Source organism: Diabrotica undecimpunctata, chromosome 8 (assembly GCF_040954645.1).
Source record: "Diabrotica undecimpunctata isolate CICGRU chromosome 8, icDiaUnde3, whole genome shotgun sequence".
NCBI lineage: Eukaryota > Metazoa > Arthropoda > Insecta > Coleoptera > Chrysomelidae > Diabrotica > Diabrotica undecimpunctata.
Genome location: NC_092810.1, coordinates 94,875,311 through 94,899,413, shown reverse-complemented (window position 1 = coordinate 94,899,413; position 24,103 = coordinate 94,875,311). Strand labels below are relative to the sequence as shown.

Here is a 24,103-nt window from a genome sequence, read left to right as displayed (position 1 = left end):
ATTTTCCAGCATAAGCCTTCTATTTATTTCCGGTTTTCCTTCATTGCTTGCGACCAGATCCATTCCTAGGTATGTGAATCTATTTACATGTTCTATATCGTCATTACTGTACTTTACATATATATATATATATATATATATATATATATATATATATATATATATAATAGTTGATTTTATAAAGAATATATTAAAAGGCAAATATGATTTAATGGCAGAGTTCTTATGCGAGTAAGTTGTTATAATTTTGATATTAACAGATCCAAAAATATTAAACAAAAAGATTTGGAAGTGTAGAATGCAGTTGAATTTTTCATATTTACCACTGAGTTTACTTGATAATATAAACAAATCACTATAATTATTTAACATTAAGCTGAAAACGCCTAGTAGAAAATCTTTATTGACAGTATCAATAAACCTTAACTCTCAATTTACATTTTCAACAAACGTATATTTGACTAACGAATATATGAAAAGAACCCTCCTAGCTTCAAATTAGATTCTAACGTTTACTTACCTGAAGGCGTCATAGGAAAACCATTTTCCTCCTTATTGTTATTGCTCAGTTCGTGCGAGCTCCGCGTGGAATTGTTATTGATGGCCGGAAAGGCATCCACCAAGGGAGACATCGGTGTGGTTACTGTTTTGCTCTGGTGATGATTCAAATTAACTTTGGAAGACGATTTGGTTGTCTCCAATAACGGCAACTATAAAAGAAACAATAATGTCAATTGAAATTAAAGAAAAAGAATTGGTAAATATTATATAACTTAGTTTTATATGTTAAAAGCGATTTAGAAAATTACTAAGTATCAAAAATTAACAATAAAAACTGTTGCTCGGATCCAGTTTATTCTCACCCTCTTTAGATTATCTGCCATGAATCATTAGTATATATGTAGTCTTTTTTTTTCTATTGCCACTTTTAGATCACAATTTAAATATCTTCTTCCATCTGCTATCATTTATTCTTGCCATATAGCCAGTTGAGTTACACCAGGTGAGTAATTGTTTCGATAGTGTCACATATTTTGGTGTTTCTCCGTTTTCATCTGGGCAACTATCAGTTTAAGTGTTGATCTTTTAGTGAGATAGAAGTTTCGACTCAAGACGTCATAACTGGCAACATACACTAGTCAGGAGACTTTTATTTTAATAAAAGTACTCTTAAAGATGATCTTAGTTTTTAAATGTGCTGCCCAACTCAGAGAGATGTCTATTTCCAATTGAGCTACTTTTATACACTGGCTAGGTATAAAGTTTCTTATTATTTTATCTTTTTTAAGTTTATTTGCAAATCTACCTTTGACATGCTATTTTTAGTTTCCAATTAAGTTATCTAACATAGAACAACATTGTCAACGTAGCATAAATAATGAAGTTTCTTCCCATCGTTGTTTATTTCTACGTTAGTCACTTAATCTAGTGGCTAAAAAGTATGTTAGAGGACGGTCTTGAGGATTTGTGATGACATAGTGTCTCCCTGTCTGACACCCTTATTGATTTTTTGTTTCTGTCTCTATGTAATCTATGTGGTTGCGTTGCGTTTTTATATTATAAATTATTTGGAAATATATCTTATCCATTCTGCAATCATTAAGGGGTAATACTATTGTCAAAGAGCGTATCAATACCTCGCGACATTATTTGTTTGCTCCACATACTGTTCGAAATCCAGCCTATTCTCGTAATTGATAGGAGTCTAACTTTTTAAAATTTGTTATGATATAACGCAGTTAATTTCCCCCTGTTTATATCAAGCAGATGAACCAGTTCATAACCTTAAAACTATCCAATGCTTAATTTGGGAAAAGTGTGAACAGGAAAATAGTTTTCCTCTTATCTTTTAGTACATTTTGGTAAACGCAATTTACTAAACTTTTTTATTAATTATCTTACAAAAATACGAGCGTATAGAAATAGAAAAAAGTAAACTGATGCAAAAAAAAATGAAAATAAAACACAAAAATATCGTTGTAGAAGTCAGTAGTATGAGAAGAGGGTTTCATTCTATTATATGCATCTAAATAATAAATAGAACTTACCAATAAAGCTAACCGAAGATAACTATACTAAGACAAAAGTATATTTAATGGATATAAATGTTTTGGGGAATCAGTACGAATTATTGAATAATGGACATCTACTTAACAAATCAAATAATCACTGTTTGACAGAAATTGATGTAATTGACAATGACAAATATCACGTGGTGTTCATTTTAAAACTACTAAAATATTTCACAGAAGTTTTTCAATTAAATTTATTTCATGTGTCACTTAGTTGTTGAATGTTAGACCATCGTAACTGTCTAAAGTTTTACAACGGTCTAATTTACCGAAATTTTAAATGAAATTGATAAAGGCAAAAATATAATGGATTTTGTACGTATAGAGAAAAACAAGAATCAATCAAAAATTCATTATATGATTTATTAAGGAATATTAAAAGGTGTGGACTTCCAGATGATTATTGTTTTTTTTTCTTTTAATTTTGAATTTAATTTTAATTAAAAGATTCAGAAATATTAGTATGCTCTATTCTATATTCTCTATTCTTTAAATTGATCATCTAAATATATAAGTTAAGAGTATTAAGAGCACTTCAGTAACAAAATGTCTGCCAAATACTGTGTTTTTAAGCTATCAAATAACGACATTCAGCGTATTTTCACAATGATTATGTGTACTATTATTTATTGTGTTCGTTTCGAATGCATCTAATTTTCTCTTTTCAATTTGATTAGTTTTACTCTACGTATGGATATTTTATCTGCTCGTATCTTTCATTCCAGAACATTTTGGTGCTTAGTTCATCCTAAAGTTATGATTTAGCATTTTTTAATACAGTTATTTTTGTTTTTTTTAAGCGTCTTAGAATTTTAAACTTTCGAACTTTTGCATTTATGCCTATCTATATTTATATTTTGGTTTTTCTTCTGTCTTCATTTAATGTTTATCAAAAATAATTAGATTATTGCCTTAGAAGCTCATTATCTATATATATATATATATATATATATATATATATATATATATATATATATATATATATATATATATATATATATATAATATATGTATATATTTAATATAATTACACTTTAAGGTTACAACTTATTACCATTTATCAAGGGTACTTATTATAAACAATTTTAAGCATCAAATTTTTTCAAGGAACATATTTTATAACAATAATTATTTCTATTAGAAGCTAAATCAATTTAGTAAATGTATTTGACCTTTTTACTAAAAAGCATTGTAGTTGTAGTTAGTACGTTGAGCATTGTGTGGGAAAATAATCATTTTGTCGCAATGATATTTCCATTATGTCAAAACGTTGCTGTTTCTATTTAATGTAGGCGAGAACCGATTAGAGGTGGACGATGTAGCGAAATGCTTTTTATTTATAATTATCTGTACCAATGGCACAAGATTTTAAGCGAAATAATCATTTTGTGTAATGCTTGTTAAATACATGCCTTATTGCTAAGTAAATTCAGCTTCATAGTGTTTACAAGAACTTTTTTTCTTCTTCAGCTAATCGAAATTCTTAACATCTGCTTCCTTCCAATTCCTCTGTGACACTCAAGGTTACCTTTCATAATGTTTCCTCTAAGAACATGTTCTAGGTATGAAATTTTTCATATTTTAATAGTTTTCAATAACCTACGAACGGCATTTTCTCTATTTAACACAGCTTCATTGGACGTCATCGCTGTCCACGGTATTCGGAGCATTCTTCCATGCAACCACATCTCAAACGTCTCTGATTGATTGTATTAACCTCCAGAGTTCAGGTCTTGATGCCATGTAACAACACTGACCAAATCTAGTAATTTTAAGTTTAAGCTGTGGTTACAGAAGAATGATTTTATTTTTGGAAACGTTGTGTGAGCTGCTTAAATTTTGGGTTTGATTCCTTTTATTGGATATGGTTGGTCTGTAATTAAGCATCCAAGATATTTAAAGTGAATAACTCTTTCAGTATGTTGTTTATTACCTGTAGAAAAGCATTTTAATGAGGTTTACGACTAAAAATCATAAATTTTGTATTCGCAGCATTAATTTTTAGAGCCGTTTCTCTTCCTGGCATGATTACGCCATCCAATAACTCTTGAAGGTCCTGGAGACTATCGCATAATATAACAGTATCATTAGAGTCCAGATCATTAATCAGTTCATCATTGGTTTTCACTCCAAAGTCTTTATCTTGCAAAGCCTATTTGAAAATTATGTCCGAGTAGATATTAAATTAACAGCGGGATAGAATACACCCCTGTCTGATGCCTCTTTGAATGTTACATTCATCGGTTAATCTCCCGTAGACTCTTATGACTGGTTTCTACTTCCAATACAAGTTTTCTATGATACATAGTTATTTGCCATTGGCCTTTGGTTCTTAATATGTTTAAAAGAGTTCCATGTTGTATCCTATCGAAAGCCTTTTCGGAATTGATAAACGCTTCATAAATATCGTTACGTTTGTCGGGACATTTTTTCAGAAGTATATTTAAGCCGACGCCCTACACTACTATGTGGTATAAGGGTTTATATATAATTTATATTCTTCGAAATTGCTATAAAACATACTTAAGCCATTTCTCAGGCAGTTCGCCAGTAGTATATACGTCACCAAAAAGCTTAACTGGAGCACCGATGGTCCTCTTTTTTTATTTAATAGAAAATTTCCTACCCTGGTCTGGTTCGAACCAACAAACCAAACTCTCACTCAGTAAGTTCTTACTATCCTCCTTACGGAGATAGAGAAAATAAATTTTTGGAAGCGCCACAAAAATAAACTCGAGGTACCGACACTGTTACGTTGTACGTTATTGTGTAAGTCCAGTATATGTTGCTGTCAAATGTTACAATTTTAGTAGCGTCGTACAAATTTACTTTTTAACGAATTTTAGCAAATTCCTAATACTTTTTTTCCTTGATTATTTAAGTCTTAATGTTATACTACTAAAACTTCATCGTGTTACGTTTTACCGTCAATTTTTATGTTTTTGGCTAAGTTTACTAGCCGAAATCGAAAAAACAAAATCTCATCACATACCAATTTTTTAAATACAAATAGTATTAGGTTAAAAGTTTTGTTAGCTGTTTGTTTTTCTAAACGTGGTTTGTCCAAATATTTTTTATATATATGTGAATAATCTGTAGGTAGTTTCTCTGTTTGAAAATACAATCGGTGTCTTATTGTGAGAAAACAGTAAGTGATAAATAAAAACATACCAAGTAGCTTACCAGCACCGAAAAATACATAACATTTAAATGTATTTATTTAAAAAGTTTTTACAAATAATAATGTTGTTAGCTTATGTTACTTTAGAATTCCTAGACTTGTGTAAAAGTCACAGATTGTTTAAAACATCCACCTCTATGAATGATATTGTTAAACAACTGGTTTATTGAAAACTAACATAATTTCACTTATTTGTGATACAAAATCAATCGAAGCCAGTATACTGAAATCTTTATTAGACTGTTACAGGTATAGGGGTCTAATAAAAATATTTGTTTATCGATTATTAAGTCATTTTAATATGTTGCATTCATTATATTTGCGTAACTAGTGAATATAGATGACTACGACACGTGCTTGCATACATAAGGAAGAAATGTAGTATTACATTTATAATATAAAAGGCACACTGGTTTTGTAACATTAAACTTTACACGCATTAATTTTAATAAGGTTAAACGAAGCATATTTTTTATTTAAAACGTTATTTTTTATTTAAAACAATCCAAAGATGTCGCGTCGTGTGAAAATGTGTTTATTTTTCACTATTCGATTAAAATATGTACTCAACTAATGGACCAAGCAATACGCTATAGAAACATACAGGGTAGAATAGCAATATCGATACTAAATGTGGTCCTCTGGGATTTGACGATATCGAAAGACAATAAAAAAATATATATAACCCCATATGAATCCGGAGCATTATAACTTATGGCAGTGAAGTATGAGAAATAAAAACTAGAGCAGAGCAAATACTAAAAGTCCCAGAAATGGACTTTTGGCGAAGATCCGAAGGAAAGTACAGGAGAGAACGAATAACAAACGACCGTATCAAAAAAATAATGAAAGTAGATCACACAACTGTAAACCATAGCTGACGACATCGTAATTATAGCAAGCACATTCGAGGAATTACAAATTATGATTTAAGATAAAAGAACTCTCAGAGAGTTGGAAGAGTATGTCCAAAAATGGACGATAGAAGGCTAAGAAGTGCAGAGGATAACAGAATATAATACTACCAAAAACGTGTAAGAGAAAGCTGAAAGATATAAACACATCAAGAACGTGAAATTGGATGATTCTCTTCTGAATATCAGTTGTAAACATTGATTTGTAGTCTTTGAGAATTTATTACCATGGTTTATGCCGTTTCGGAAATGACAGATATTGTTTCGTTTTATTTGAGGAACAATAAATTTGCAAATATGACAGCCCAGAAATTTAGTGTATGACATAAATATGACAGTAGGAAGAATTTTTTGGAGTTTTGGAATGCAGGGAGTGTAGTTAACCAACTTCATGAAGTTGCAGTATTGGAATATGCTCACCTAGACTCCACGTTAACTACGAATTAACAACAACTGTATCTGGAATTAACATTTTGCAAGCCATTTTGAAGAACAAATTCCATCTATATAACATACTGTTGGTGCAGCTACTTACAAAGGGGGATTATGACCGCCGTTTATAGTTTTGTAAAATAATTAGTGAGCGAGCAGTGACCGATCCACAGTTTTACTTAAATATTTTCTCCGATAAACGTACTTTTACCATAAATGGAACTATAAATCGTCACAATTGTCTTTATTGATCTGATTAAAATCCCAGGATTTCCCACGAAGTGCTTACAAAGCAACAGCAAAAGTAAATATATGGGCTGGTATTTTTGATAATCGATCGAAACATAATGAAAATTATTTAACTTTTCAATCGGACGATGATTCTTCGCATTTTGCTTTACTTGCTCGTAAATATTTTGGCCAAAATTTTCCACGGTATTTGATTGGGAGAAGAGACAGCATAAATTGCCTTCTCGATTACCAGATTTGTCATCTCTGGACTTTTTTTGAGACACCCAGAAAGTAGAATCTATAGAACACCGTCCGTATCTTTAGAACATTTACGTCAACGAATTATCAATGAATGCCTACGAAGCTCTTCGCAAATGCTTCGGAATGTGAAAGAACGTTTCGAACAAACCTTTATCATTGTAGGGACGCCAGACGGGAGGTCATCAGTTTCACGATTTGGTCAACTAAGAAATAAGCAACCAGATAAAAATATTAATTTTAAAATGTATTTTGTTTAAATGAAATAAAATATTGGACCTACTCGTAATTTAAAAATTTAAAGACTAATGTATAGGGAATTGCAAGGGCTTTCAAACGATTTATTCGTATCATGCCTTAGGAATGAAAGTAAAATAATCGAAAATACCGGAAAAATGTGTCAAAATTAAATTATTCAAAAATTGACCTGTTGCTGGACTTTTAAAAATGTTGTCCTAGTTCCCAATATTGTCTATGTTTTGTCTTGATTTTATCACCCTGAATATATCTGAAATATATCGGCAAATACTTCATTTTAAAAGAATCGGTATTTAATATTGTTATGCAGGTTTGTTTTGTTTTGTTATCATTTGGGTAGGGATTCTAATAATGCTATTATTTGATGTCGAGCATGTTATAAACAGAAAATTGTGTTTTCCAACTGTTGAAGGATGATAAATTACTTGTTATATTTTTTGAACATTTTTAACATTTTTGAATGTAAATTAAAACAACGCTAAATGAATTAAGCAGAGGACGAGTGGATAATATATGTGTAATATATGTATAAGTATATATTAATGTAAAAAATATATCCTTATCCTTATAAAACTTTATAACATTATCAATGATTAATAGTATTTGTGAAATTAGTAATATTATTCTGTAGCTAAATGTTTACTTGTAGCATAATTTTTACTTTTTAAAACGTGCTGCTAGACGTAGTAACACTGTTCTGGAGCACAAAATGAAATATGCATCGCTATTTTCCTAGCAGTTCATTTTTTTGAACGACTTTTCTTACAGAACTTACATTTTTATAGTTAAGTTAGTGTTCTTCCAAGCGAAACCTAGTAATCAAAATTAATATATTATAAAAAATTATATAAAGTAGCTTAGTATTTTTCTTTCAAAGCTTTGATTTCAAAGTGAAGCTTCCTCTACAAAGTCACAAAGGGAACGACCCGAACGATTTATAAAAACGTAAAATATGTTAAGAGCTACTGAATTGGCCGTCAGTTCAGCCTCGGGTGAAGCCAGCAATTTAATGTAGCGAATATCATTTAATGCGATATTAAGTGGTTTGAAGTGCTTTCTCTGATATTATTTAGAAAATTTTTCATACTGTACTTATTTTCTACGTAAAAGGCAGTGATTTCACAGGTCACTGCCATTAAATCCACATTAACGAATGCTTCCACTGTTTAACTACAGTTATTTTTGTGTTGTTTTTATAAAAAAAAAATTACATAAAAGACCTTTACACACAGTTACGAAGGTTAAGGTGATATGCCTCATCATATGAAATAAATTAATACTAAACGGGACTTTAAGAAAAAAAATTGTGGCCGCTACGATCGTGGTAATATTTTTTTCAAACATAGAAATATTTCTCAGTTTTAACAAGCCTTTTATGTCATTGATTTTAATCCTAATATTAGTTCTTTATCAACATGATAAAATACTAGCCGAGTTCATAAGCAAAGGACTTACGTAAGAAAAGTAAATCAGCAGAAATTACTAAATTTAATTTAGAAGTAAGAGATTATTTATTTTACAGGCCAATTTTTTCCACTAAAAGAATTTTAGCTAAAACAAAATGACATGAAAAGGAATTATCTTACATCATGAATGTTATGATATCTTTATCTTACACCAAATTAAAGTACAGTGCAATAAGAAGCAAGGGTATACCGTCCTATGTTCTTCTTTAATCTAATAATTGAAATTCTGATTAGAAGATGCAATATAAAAACAAAGAATTTTTTAAATACATATAAGGGCTGAGTTAGCATTTGCAGATGACCTAAAAATAACGGCAACACAAAGGGGAAGTTCAAAGAATATTAAAGAAAATAATACAACTAGCAGAAAAATTAGAAGTCTTCTTCTTTAAGTTCCATCTTCTATCGAAGGTTGGAAATCATCATGGCTAGGCGGACTCTGTTGACTGCCGCTCTAAAAAGTTCTGCACTACTGCATGCAAACCATTCCCTTAAGTTCTTAAGCCAAGATATTCTTCTTCTTCCCACATTTCGCTTTCCTCGGATTTTGCCTTGCATAATAAATTGTAATAATGCATATTTTTGCCCTCTCATCACATGTCCTAAGTACTCAAGTTTTCTTCTTTTGATAGTTAATATTATTTCTGCTTCATTTCCTATCCTTCTAGTTACTTCCACGTTTGACATTCTTTGAATCCATGATATTCGTAGGATTCTTCTGTAACACCAAAATTCAAAGGCGGCCAACTTATTCAGATGGACTTGTTTTAGTGTCCACGCTTCCAAGCCATAAAGAAGAGTAGAGAACACGTAACATCGAAGCATTCTGAGGCGTAGTTCTAACCTTATATCCCGACAACAAAGAAACTTTTTAATTTTAATGAATTATGCACGTGCTATTTCAATGCGTGTCCTAATTTCTTTGGTTTTAGATTTTAGTTCAGATTTAGTCATGATCATGCATTTAGTTTTCTTTAAATTTATCTTCAGTCCGTACTCAAGACAGCGTTCATTAAGGTTTATGTAATATGTATTTATATATATATATCGAAAAATGTCCGAAAGGATCTCCCCGGCAAAAATACCATAAGATATTATTATGATGCAGATTTAGCCACACGGCTCACCCTCTCTCTAAGGGGAAAATTCACTCATCTCCTCAAATACCTACGGTATCAAAAAGATTGAGCTCTGGTGGGTCTCTTTCCATGTTATCGAGCCCTAGTTGACTTGATATGCTAGAGTATCTCCAAAAAATTTTCGTACACATCTGGACGTCGCGAGTAGTACAGTTTTTTGCAAGGCATTATAAAGATATTTATTTGGACCAACTGTTTTACGCTCTCTAGGAGGTCTTTGGGAGTAACACCAGTAGTAGATAGAATAATAGGTACTGTCTGGGCACTTTTCATTCTCCATTATCTCCTGATTTGTGTCTCTAGATCTCCGTACTTGACGATCTTTTCGTTGTATTTAACGAGCAAATTATTGGTGTTAGGTATTGGCACATCCATAAGTATTGTTTGCCTAGTAAGTTTATTAACTAGTATGAGATCCGGTCTATTATGTGTCAGTGGTTGGTATGTGAGCATATTGCGCTCCCAGTATAGCTTGTAGTTGTCATTTTCAAGCATTCTGTCATAGACGTATTGATAATAAGGGAGATGGTTGGTTTGGGAAGTCCCAGTTTGTCAGCTAGTTCTTGGTGAATAATCTTTCCTACTAAGTTATAGCGTTCTTTATAATTACTACCAACAAACGCCTGGCAACACATATCGGCATTTTTCATTTTGGACTTAAGGAACAATATATTTCAGGTACTTTTTAGTTAGAATAACCTGATTTTTAATGACAAGTAGGAAAGCCTCTGTCTCGGGAAACATTCTTCTTGATGTCAACTAATAGGTCGACGCTGTAATGTCGACATATTCTTGGCTGATCTCATTGAGATGTCGCTCATGCAGAGGTTTACTTATCCAGGTGCGCATTTTTTCTTGCTTAGACATATCGTTTATGCGCATTTCTTGTTTTCTCAGTTTAAGCGGCGTTGTGTTATCTACTGCGCAAATTGCGCGATGTAAAGTAGACATCTCAGCCTGCGTTTAAAAATATGTTCTTAAATTAGAAACATATTTATGAATTTGCTCTCCTATGTCCATACGTCGTCTTACCCCTAGATACCGAGGTAATGTTGTTCTCTCTACTGCACTGCGTGGATGACGTTTTTGTGCCTTTGTGAGAAGTGTTCTTACTTTCCGCTGAAGACTCTCTATAGCCGTTTTTGACAACTTTATAATAGTAAATAAGTAGCTCAGCGCGGAACACCTGTACGTACATATTTAATGCCCCAAACAAATTTTAACTATTAAGATATGATCTATTTAGCTGTCTTACTCATCGTACGGACTCGTACTCGTAGTTCGGTTTTCATTTATTTATGGTCAATTTTCCGTACCTGCTTTACTCTGAGATATGTGTACATATCATTTTCACCCATTGCCTCGATGTTTTGGCCATCTTGCATATCGAACCCTTCGCACTAAACCTTTCCTCTAACTATATTTAGTAAACAGCACTTGTCTAGTCCAAAATGCATACTGATATTATTTGAGAAAATTTCTATAGTTTTTAGCATCTGATCTAGGATTATTATCATAATAAAAAAGACATACTTCGCTGCATGGAAACATACAACAGCAAGAAATTTTTCGGGCCATACCCAAAATTAATATTATAGGCCGTTGGATAAATCTACACGACAAGAAAATTTATAGATGGAACCGCTTACTATACAACGTCCATCAACTTATAAATAGAATCGCTTACTATACAACGTCCATCAAAGAGACAAAACAAATGCTCCAACCACGTGGTGGTACTGCTTTGGTGGTCTTTCCTGAGATTATAAATATTACATATTACCAATTTTATGCCCCTATTTAGGGGAACTATGGATTCGTTATGTGGATGCCGGTGTCTCGTACAAAACAACGTGTTTTCTCGTGCAAAACAACAAAATGCACGACCAAGCGACCTGTTGCTTTCACCTCCACAAAAACGAGTGAAAAGTGAAAAGAGTTTTGAAAAGTATCCAAACGGGCTTGGTGACAATCATAGTGATCCAACTAGCGGCAATCGATGAAAATTTCTCGCGCAAGCGTGTTGTGACAAAACCGTGCTTTGTTTTGACACGGAAGCTAATAGTTTTAGGTAGGAATATTAAATTTACGTAGGGTATTCCGTAGTTTGAACGTAACTATGTTGGGAAAATCGAAAAAAAAATGCTAAATTCATCTGAAATGCGTTAGTTGGTTGGTGAGGACATATAAAGTCCTGCAGTAAAATAAGTAAAGAAGAGAACGGCGACTCCAACAAATATAGAGTAATCATTAACGCTAAAGCAGATTTAAAAAGTATAAACAAAAACTAAAAGAAGGAATACAGAGAAGAAGAAAATAGGAATGGGAAGTGAGACAGAAATGTTGAGAATAAATTTTGTGTGATTTTGCATTGATTGTAAAAAATCGGTTTGTGAGCTGATTATTGGTTCTCCATAATATATTTTTGGTATTTCACAAAGTACTAACGCCAGACGAGCAATAAAAATAAATAAATTATAGTAGTAATAAATACAATAAATCTATTTGTGTCCACAATATTTTTTATTTTTTTTATTTTTTACTGCAGACACTATAATCTTAGATACCTAAATTCTGCAAAAATACGCAAAATAATACATTATTATTAAAACGTATCTAGAGTGATCACGAATTTAAATGCCTTTAATCTATGTTTTATTTCTCGACTATGCTGGAATTCCACACTCTCAACAGATATATTGAAAGGATCTTGTGATTGTTATGATTATGAAATAAAGTACATGTTCTTAACGCACAACAGTAGTGAGGGTTTATGAATAAATCGTTGTTTGGGTTAATACTTGTGTAAGACTTTTTGGGTACACTCTCACAGGTTGGAAGTTATAATAAACAGACACTAGCCTAGGTTCCAGGACACAAAGGCTACCTAGGCAATGTGAAGGCTGATAAACCGGCCAGAGAAAACGCTTGTCCGCCATTAATTGGCCCAGAGCCTTGCTTCGAGGTTTCGAACACACAAAACAGCAGCCATTGATAAATGGATGCAAGAACCATCGAAAGCTTTCAAATGGTGGAGAAGGTCTGAAGTCCCCACAAGGCTGCAGTATTAGAACTCGTAGAGGAAAAACAAAAAGCTTGTATATATGAAAGAAGCCCTCTCAAGACTGTAAAATCTCATTAAGAGAATAGGGTAGGATTAGGAACATTAAGTAAAAAAGGAAAGCACAATAGATCTGTAAAGGTCGCAGTATGTCGGCATCACACTTGTGTAATTTTAAGACCTTTGTATAAATGTGAAATAATATATAATGATGTAAAATAATAAAATTTTGCAAAAAAAAAATAAATGCGCTTATCTTCTAAGGTGTAATTTCAAATACAATTTTTGTTCAAATTCTCTTCCAAACGTCAAAAGCAATATCTCTTAACAATGGCAGATATTTCCAACCGCTTGGCCTTTTTAAAAAACGTTGAGTGTAATTTGATTAACGATATTGACTCGCCCATTTAATTTGCTTATTTGTTTTGTAAATTTCCATTGACACTGATAATCCAGCTGCAATATGCAATGACTAATTGTTTGCACCATCGACAAACGATAAGACACGTTTGTAACTAGCTAACAGAAAAAAAAATTCTGCTCCGCCTACAAAGCGAAATCGACCATAAAAAAGCGGTAAGAACGCAGAACTATTAACATTTAAAATCGTTGCTTATTATATCATACGACCTCTAAGACCAGATCACTTCACGATATCCTTCGGTGGAATCAGGTGATTTAAACGTTTGTGTGAAACTAAGACATTTCTTTTTTGGTCACCTACTTTACTTTTCGGCAGTCCGGCGACGATACAGCTGTATATGGCATTAAAATTAAAACTTTTATTACTGGCGAGAATTTGTCGCAATAACCGACCAATTAAAGGATTTGTCCCAATTCGGGTACTTATATACACAAAATATTAACCATCTAGAGCCAAGTGAATTATTTGATAAACAAAATATACATATATATGCAGAATAGGTATTCATATACCATTAACTATATTATCATTTTTAACATTATATTCCATCCTGTTTCGTTATGACTTTTTGTAGTATGTTATAAATGTTCAATAAAATAAAAATAATAATATACGATATATTCAGTCCGGCGTCGGTACGAAGTCTTTCAGTTTATTCGAATTAAGTAAATGTCAAAACGTTTAAGTCATACGTAAGTCGTCGATGTGATGTGAGACTTGCATATTTCAAGGGCTTAGAGGTTCAAATAATAATAAGAGTATAGGATATTAATCTCATTATTAAATTATAAATACACATTTTGTACACTAAGGTAAAGATTTGTCGATATAACATGTGTTTTAAACTAAATGTGGAGGCGGCATCTGTGGCAGTTTTTGCGAGTAGAGAGACAAATTTGTTTGCAGTTTGTTTTTCCTGTTAGTTGAGGTATGATAAAGTTGTGTCCACCTTTGATCTATTAGCCCTAATTTCGGTTATAAAATTAGTTTCTTGTTGTGTGGTTAGCACCCAATAGCCAAAAAAGCACGTTATTTCTAGTTTTATTTGGTCTGGTTATGGTAAAAAAAACTAAACTGAGCTGTGAAAGTTACAGAGGTTAAAAAATAAAACTAATTAGGGGCAAGAAACCTGAAGATATATGCAAAATATATAGGTGCATACATAGAAAAACAGTTGACAGAATAGAGAAATATTAAAGACTGTTAATGAAAGGTTGGTAATATTTTATTTGGATCATAATATATTAAGTGGAAATCTATATCCAATACCAATTGCAACTGATTCTAAAAAAAGAAGAAGATCGAAGGAGTGTAGGCAGAAAACAAACCATAATGGATGAAATTATTCGAAGCAGGACAAAAATATGATACTCAAAATCTTTTTTCCATATGGCAAAAAAAGGTGAAACGTTTGCTATGTTGATCGACAGCCTCTAAAATTCAGATACTACACATAAAAAAACTCTTGTACATGATCTTCCTCTGAGTAATCAGTAACATTCAGAAAGAAGAATAACTTGTATATAGTGCTAGCCAAAAGTCTCCCTCTTATCTTTTGGTTATACTTATAGTAGTTAAATTTCGAGGAAGGAAATAAGTGGACGTAGCATTCTCAACTAGTCATAACAGGTGACGTAATAGTGACAGATGATGTTACAGAGCCACTGTGATTATTTTAAATGGGACTTTATGGCAAGTGATATCTCGTTTGAAAGGTATTGAATATTGTAGCCAACAAAGTAGCAGCTGTCTTAATAATTGGTGAATGTAGAAACAATTTCCATCTAGCAGAACGTCTTTTTAATGAGAGTTACCCCAATCGCCATATATCGAGGACTTATCTGAGGGGGCTTCTTCGGAAGTTTAAAAAAACAGATAGTGTTCAGATGCCAAACGATCTGGTCGAACAATAAATAGTGATGACATACAAATTGAAGTTGCGTCTATCTGTGAAATCAGTCAAAGGACAGTTCGTCGAGTGTTCGCTAAAAACAAATTTCATCCATACAAATTAAAAATTGTCCACCAACTTTCAGATGATGACCCCGACCGAACACTAGAATTCTGTGAAATAATGTCCAATCAAATTAACCAATAGCCAGATTACATAAGAAAAATTGTTTTAGTAAAGAAAATACTTTTTCCCTCAATAGAAATATTAACACACACAATGTGAGGTATTAGAGTGACACAAATCCTCACATCTTTCGTAAAAAATATACTCAATGTTCAGAAAAAGTAAATGTTTGGACAGGAAATCACATAGTTGGGCGTGTTTTTGTCAATGTTAACTTACCCGGTGAAGTGTATCTGGAGATGGTACAAAGAGCAATTGAGCCATTAATTCTTTAAATTCAGGAAGATAATCCAGATGAATTCGACAATTTGGAAATACTGTTTCAACAAGATGATGCTCCTGCACACTATTATGGTACAGTAAAACGTTACCAAGATGAGGAATATCGTGGTAGATGAATTTGACGACAAAGTTCATCAAAATGGCCAGCTCGGTCACCGGACCTCACACCATTAGATTGTTTTTCTGTGGGGTACTTAAAATCTATGGTTTTCGCTACAGCACTCGACAGCATTGACATTTTGAAACAAATAATTTTTGAGGAATGTAGGGTAATTTCCCCCGACATATGTGAACGAGTACGGCAAAAGTTTAGCAATAGGATGCATTACTGTTAGGAAGTAGATGGAGTACATTTTGAATACTTAATATAAAAACTGGTTCTTAAATCTTTATTAACTAAACAAGAAACTACAATTTCAGTATTTATTTATCAAAATTAGCTTAAATCCATACAAAATTAGTGTGATTAAATAGGTAGGTATTTTCAATACCTTTCAAACGAGATATCACTTGTCATAAGGTCTCATTTAAAATTATCGGTCACAGTGGTTTTGTAACGTCTTCTAAGACTAATACGACACCTGTTATGACTAGGAAGCCCTCGTACGTTTATTTCCTTCCTCCAAATTTCATTGTTATAAATATAAATTTTCAAAAGATACGAGGGGGAGGGGACTTTGGGCTAGCACAGTATATCAACTGTGCAACGTAGAATTGTAAAATATTTTTGTTAAACAGCCAGGATAGTTTAGAAATTAATTGAATTGACAATTGGGTGCTGCTTAATATTTTTTCATAGCGTAGTCGTTAGCTTAAAATTTCAATTTCGCGAAATCAAAACAGAAGCGCTTACTTTTTTCAATAAAAAGTAATTAGACATTTTTATATAGTGGCTGTAAAATAAATCTACCTATTTACGTTCCTAAAGGACTTTTATGATACCTTACAAAGGACCTTACACACTGCAGCCAACGTAACAAACATTAGCATACTGTTCAGTGAACGCGACAATGACGCATCTGTCACGCTTATACAAACCTTCTGCGACTCGATTTAGGTTTTGAAAGAAAATAACGAGATTTTCCTGAATTTCCCAAGGGTATTTTGAGACTAGCAGATAACAATAAAGAAATTTAGTGAATCTTTAGAGATACACTTTAATTCGATTCGAAATTCGGGAGCAAAGGCGCATCGACGATAATTTTATGGGAAAACGTCTGACATTATGCGGCTTCGCAGACTAATCTTGTTAACATTGGTGTCTATATTTAGCTCAGGAAAATAAAGGAAGGATGACGTTTTAAAAAAGTAATCCCAGTTTAAGTAAAATTAACTTTGTATCTATTTGACTATAAAACTAAAGTAAAAATGTAATATATCGAAATCAAAATAGGAACATTAATATCCATAGATTATATCTGTATTAGATTCTATGGAAAAGAATAAATTAAAAAATATAGATGTAATTCTAATTATTATTTAAATGGGAATAAGCCACAATTAAAGGTTAAAGTACGTTTATTGACATTTAAATATCCACTTCGGAAATCGTTCTCAAAATACAAACATTAGTAAATTGAGTAAATTAGCAATTTACTAATATTTGTATTTTGAGAACGATTTCCGAAGTGGAAATTGAAACGTCAATAAACGTACTTTAACCTTTAATTGTGGCTTATTCCCATTTAAATAATAATTACTCTAACATGCCACAAGAAAATAGCTTCAGAACAATAAAATAGATATAATTCTGAATGGCCAACTTGAGATAAACAGCTCTCCCCTCCAAAACTTGTTCCGATGAAAATTATAAAGTATAAACGCATAGTAACAATAAATCATTATTGAATCGTTATCATGACGGAATCATTAATTCCGATCAGCAGAAGGCTTTAAAACCCATCTACAAAACATATTCACCACCATAAACAACCAGAAATTTGACCAAGCCTTCCGTCTAAGCCCTGAAAGAGACATACAGCGACGGCTCGCAACTCTTTTCGCTTAATACGAACCCCACCTCATGACCTCTGTAGATTAACAACCGTTTGAAAACTTCTGCCAAATCGGCAACTTAAATTCACCAGGACCTGACAACATTGCCCATGAACTCAGTGAAACAACTTCCGCTGAGCATCATATTCTATCTGACGAATAAGTCAACGCTACCCTTAGACTCTGCTACTTTCCATCACCATGGAAAGTAGTTCCATCACCATGGAAAGTAGTTAACACAATTTTACTCCTTAATAGGCAAACTCCTTACCGATCCAAACTCTTACAGGCCGATATCTCTTCTAAACGTCTTAGCTAAAGTCTTCGAGAGGATCCTTAAGGAAAGACTCGTGGATTTTACGACAGAAAACAATATCATCCCTACATTCCAATTCGGCTTTAGAAAAGGTCATTCCACCAATACTGCGTTAACTAAAATCGTCACACACATTTCACAAAGTCCAAGTGATAACAAATTATCCCTAGGCACTTTTTCCGATGTTCAGGAAGCCTTTGACCAAGTCTGGTATGTCTGGTGAAAAAACTACTGAACATTTGCCTACCGTTCCACTTTGTCAGAATTATGCATTCAAATATCGCTAGCGCAAAATCACGGTCAAGTTTAAAAGTTATTTTTTTATTCCCTTCACAGTGGGAGCAGTGCCGCATTGTTTATTGTTTAGACCAATACTTAACAATATATACAACAGTGACTTCACTAACCCACGAAACACACTGAAACCACGACATTGCTCTGGTAACATCTCGAGACGCAGATGTCCTCTGTAGGTTTGCTCAAAATAATAATCTAAACCATCGACAATAGACTTTGGGGAGATTGACTTCAACTCCGTAACCAGATCGAGTATCTAGGCATGGTGTTCACAAAAAAGCTACACTGAAGATGCAACCTGGCATAAACCCGTAACATGGTAAGGAGAAGAGTCGGTCTACTCAACGCTCTATGTGTAAAATTTGGACAAACAGATTCACGTACACTCATGCACACAAAACATACATAAACCCGTGATTGAATACAGAGCTAATATATTCCCTATTCAATCACGGCTGAACACGACAACTGTTAGGACTTCTTCTTCTTCAAGTATCCTTTTCGCTACGGAGTTTGGCAACCATCATTGCTATTCGTATCTTTGAAGCCGTTGCTCTAAATAATTGGTTAGATGTGCACTGGAACCAGTCTCTTAAATTGCGCAGCCAAGATATACGTCGTCTCCCCACGCTTCGTTTCTCCTGTTAGGACTGAATAGGAAAATTCGGCGTTAAGTAAATTACAAAAGATACAACTACCCCTCCGCCCTCATGCATCTATTATCGAATATCCAACCCAAAAATGAAAGGCTCTCCTCTCTGAGTAAAAGTTAAACGATTAAAACTATCAGAGGCCAAAACTTCAAAGTCCAAAATATAGTTAAAACTTTCATCATTCAGCAATGTATTCATCAGACACCCCAAAAGAAAACTACCCTTCCTTCCGAAAAAATTGCTGACCTCAGCCGGCAACGAACTCCCTGACGAATATATGGACATGCTAGAGGCAACTTCACTTTATTACCGCAACTAGCTAAATAGCTCACTTCGAGCTCTGCCGCGGACAGGGAAGGATGGGTTTCCCGTGGTGTCTTGTTATGGTCCACTTGTATATCTGGTCCACTTACTCGATGTTAAAAACCACAGTGTCTCCATAGAATAATGATTTACGTTTCTTTTCATATCTGACTGCACTAAAAAAACAAGATTAAATCCAAAAATATTTTTAGAGCAGGAAATCGAAATATTCAGATTTTTTGTAAAGCCCCCGACCCCCCAATCTTTTGTGAAACTTGTGTAAATAATACATTCACTGTTCGTATTTAACTGCACTCAAAAATTTATAAAGCATATACATTATACAACTAATGTTCCTATTCTAAAAGGCGCGTAATATTTCCTTTTGTCAGTAATTTCAAAAAAATCTTATAGATCATATCCATCAGTGCTGTTTGTCTGTAATATTCCTAATAAATTCATAAAAATATGGATACACCGTGAATCTATTTAGAAAAAATTTACTAGATTTTATATATATTTTTAAATTTTTATGAAGATTATCATCTTTGTTCTTACAAAGACATATTGTCTTCGTGTCGACACTTTACACTGAATATCTAGCAATACTTACATCTGTATATATCAAAGAAGTTCTGGAGATGCCGTTATGGCAAGATGTGCTTAGATGTTTACTCGATGAACTACTCGTCTGATGCAAATGAGATGAGCCATAATCCGACGACGAAAAGTCTTTGTTGTTATGTACAGCCTGAAAATACAGAAGAATCGATAAGAAAAATGATATTATTTCTTTGTCAGACATTATAAAAAGTTTAATTTTTATTTAAAAAATATTTTCTGTAAAATAAAAATTTTATGAAAAATACAAAAAATTACACTAATATAATTATAGTTCTTATTTCGTTTGTTTTTATATAAAGATCTCAACAGACTCTATATGTCACAAGTTTTGGCATGTGTGTCAACGGTCAACATATTAACTTTTTCATGAATGTCATATTTGGTTAACAGAATCTCTGTTGTAATATTTCCTTAAAATTTTTATCAACACTGTATCCGAGCAACTTTTTTCTCAAATCTTCCATATTATTTATCAGTATCATCGTACTACTTTCGACATTTTGTGACTAATTCTTTGATCCACTCTTGTTGAAAGATTATTTGTGGCACTTTTGTTATGCTTTATTACGGTCATAACCTTCTTCGCTTTTAATCCTATTCCTATGAGATCAACTTCCCTAGTTAAATTTCTACGTGTTGTCCTATCAGAGATCTTCTTCTTCCTCAGTTTTTCCTTTTTCACTGGTCGTTGTACCCTACTCTTTTCCTATCGGAGATCATACAAATATAAATTGTATTCACAGAGAAAATTTCCCAAAATAAAAAAACTTGACATAAATATTCATTCCAATTATGTAACTGTAAGATATAAGGAAAAAATCCTTGATAATTTAAGGCTGAAAACTCGATGGAAAACAGATTTCATTTAGAAATATGTATTAAGTTTTTATTACATTCGTATTTATAAGAGAATGTTTAATTTAATAAAAAATTTTCAATAAACTCAAATCACATTTTATGTCTTAAAGTCGCAAACAAAGATTAGACACATTATGAGCAATTGCCGCTGAATTTCTGCAGGCTAAACTCAAATAATTGCCAGGACTATAATATATATATATATAATATATATATATATATATATGTATATATATATATAAATATATATATATATATATATATATATATATATTTATAAGAAATACTGGATATTAGTGACTCTCAATATAAACAGACAACACAGTTTATTACGGTTGCATCAGAAAATTGGCCGGGATGTTAATGAAACACTCTTATGACTTTTTGTCAAGCTTTCGGAATGGTTTTATTCCTTTTTCAAGACACTGTAATAATAAAAAAAAATGTAAATATTTATAAAATATCACAAATCTTCAGTGCAACTTACTAGTCGTTGAGATTATTTGTAAAAGCATAGACACTCAACATTAATAACACACATATAAAATATAAAATAGTGGACAAAATACATTTTAAAACTCTTTAAAATTTAGGTATAGATAGTAAAAATTTAGTTTGTCATCTTTTACTGGTGTGTTTTATCTCTGACACATAGAGAACAAAAAGAAGAAACCCTATGATTAAAAAGTAATTAGGTGTACTTAAGATTATATTTCTTAAGAAATACTAGAGGCCCTTTAAGACATGCTAATCCATCGTGGCAATGATGGCATGCTAATACGGAGTGGTATCGTAAACCTTGTTTTAGTAACCGTTTTATAAACTTTCATTCTCAACATCCATCTAAGATGAAACCAAATTTTGTTTTGGCCCTGAAAACTAGGGTTATCAACTTGTCACACATCGAGTTCAGAGACAAGGGACTAAAAAATCTGAGATCTATATTACAAGAGAACTCCTATCCTATAGGGCTGTTAAATAAACTCATTTTCGGTTCTCCTTTTCCTTCGTATTTTTCTGACAACCAAAATTTTGCAAGTTACTAGTCGTTGAGATTATTTGTAAAAGCATAGACACTCAACATTAATAACACACATATAAAATATAAAATAGTGGACAAAATACATTTTAAAATTCTTAAAAATTTAGGTAGAGATAGTAAAAATTTAGTTTGTCATCTTTTACTGGTGTGTTTTAACTCTGACACATAGAGAACAAAAAGAAAAAATCCTATGATTAAAAAGTAATTAGGTGTACTTAATATTATATTTCTTAAGAAATACTATAGGCGTCTGGCCTGAGGATTGTAGAAATACCAATATCATACCTGTATATAAGAAAGGTCAAAGCTTAGTGGGTGTCAAGATATCTAACGAACGTTTCGCAGACGACACTACACTTCTAGCGTCTACTCCAAAAGAAATTACCAACGTATTAAAGAAACTCGAGGTAGAAAGTGTTAAGTTTAGACTCATGGTTAACTACAACAAAACCAAATTCATGGCTATTGATCGCCAACAATACTTTCCTGAGGTTTGAACTATTGCGGAGTGTGAGGTAATCTTTATGATATATCGTGGACGATTTTTTCAAACTTTCCTGTGTCAGTCAGCGCAAGGCAAAATCGGATCCATAACATTGTTTTTGTTTTGGCCACCACCGCCGTTCCTGTAGAGATGAATTCCTTTTACCGTGGTAGGTATGTTTTGCTTCAAATAGTTGAAAATAAAAGGATATGTTTCATGTGGACCTTTTTTAGCCACACCTACATGGTAAAGAAAAAACTGGCACTGTTTTGTACTAATATGTCACTCTAATTTGAATGTATCACTAAAATTCTGTCTTCAAGTTTTGTATCAACATCAAAATGCAAAAGTAGAAAGATATTTTCGACCATTGCTACTCTAAAAAAAGAGTAGTTTTATTTCCAATTTTCTGTTGTCAGTATGTGAATTTTGATACACTTGATTTCATAAACTTTAGATATTTAGATGGTTTATATGAAGTCGACACTTTTACAGATTTGTCATTTTTATTACTGTTGCTGTAAATACATTTTTGCGTACCGCGTCTACATTAATTTTAACGACAAAATTTTCCCTGCTGCAGTAAATTTGTTCAGTTTGTTCTTGTTAATGCTCCTATACATACATTTCTCAGTTTTTTGTTAGTTTAAAATTCAATTTATATTGTTCTGAAGCTATTTTCTTGTGGCATTTTAAATTAATTACTATTTAAATGGGAATAAGCCACAATTAAAGGTTAAAATACGTTTATTGACGTTTCAATTTCCACTTCGGAAATCATTCTCAAAATACAAACATTAGTAAATTAAACAAATTTTGTTTTTTGTTACTAAATTCTTACTTAAAATTCTTCTAATAATTTAATTTTATCTGACTCATCTATATTGACAATTCAGACATACATTATACATTTTAAAGTAGACGACTTTAAAATGATATTGCCAATATTGTTGAGTTGCGTTCCTGGGACGACTTTACTTATAAGATAGTTCATTCGATTACATGAAATCAACTTTAACTTGAGAATATCCGTCAGAAAAGATCATAACATGTAATTCGTCTTTAAAAAGACAAATACATGCCATGATGACAGTAAAAATTCTCCTGTTAGAGATTCCATAGTAAATTATGAGGGAAAAACCAGGAAAAAACCTCATAATACTATCCCGACATGGTAAGTATTTGATCGTGCATTTAGTTTACCTTCAATAAACACCAAATTCCGATTTTATATGTTTGTTATTTAAAAAAAAACATAAATGATGTATTCTCTATATGTTACTGACTTACCAATACTGGTATTTTTATATATTATAAAAAATCAAAGAAGCGGCTCCAATTATGCTAAATGAGACCAATTGTGTCGCGAATTCCTCGGCAGAATGTAGTAGGATCTGATTACCCATATTGAAAGAGGAAGTTATTAAAAGGAAAATACCAGTATTGGTAAGTCAGTAACATCTAGAGAATACATCATTTTTTTTTTTAAATAACAAACATATAAAATCGGAATTTGGTGTTTATTGAAGGTAAACTAAATGCACGATCAAATACTTACCATGTCGAGATAGTATTATGAGGTTTTTTCCTGGTTTTTCCCTCATAATTTACTATGGAATCACTAACAGGAGAATTTTTACTGTCATCATGGCATGTATTTGTCTTTTTAAAGACGAATTACATGTTATGATCTTTTCTGACGGATATTCTCAAGTTAAAGTTGATTTCATGTAATC

The 24,103-nt window shown here is 32.3% G+C and overlaps 1 protein-coding gene and 1 long non-coding RNA gene across 4 annotated transcripts in view; one reads left to right on the top strand and one right to left on the bottom strand.

The window, feature by feature from the left end:
• LOC140447774 (uncharacterized) overlaps positions 1-24,103 on the top strand; it is a 495,584-nt gene that overhangs the window by 79,504 nt on the left and 391,977 nt on the right. The window lies entirely within an intron of this gene.
• Positions 1-24,103, bottom strand: part of Dyrk2 (Dual-specificity tyrosine phosphorylation-regulated kinase 2) — a 322,813-nt gene that overhangs the window by 64,706 nt on the left and 234,004 nt on the right. For all 3 annotated transcript variants that reach the window (XM_072540631.1, XM_072540629.1, XM_072540630.1), the window contains exons 3-4: positions 19,973-20,110; positions 521-710 (exon numbers count right to left, since the gene is read on the bottom strand). In XM_072540631.1, the coding sequence (XP_072396732.1) occupies positions 521-710; positions 19,973-20,110 (328 nt within the window). The remainder of the gene's footprint in view (positions 1-520; positions 711-19,972; positions 20,111-24,103) is intronic.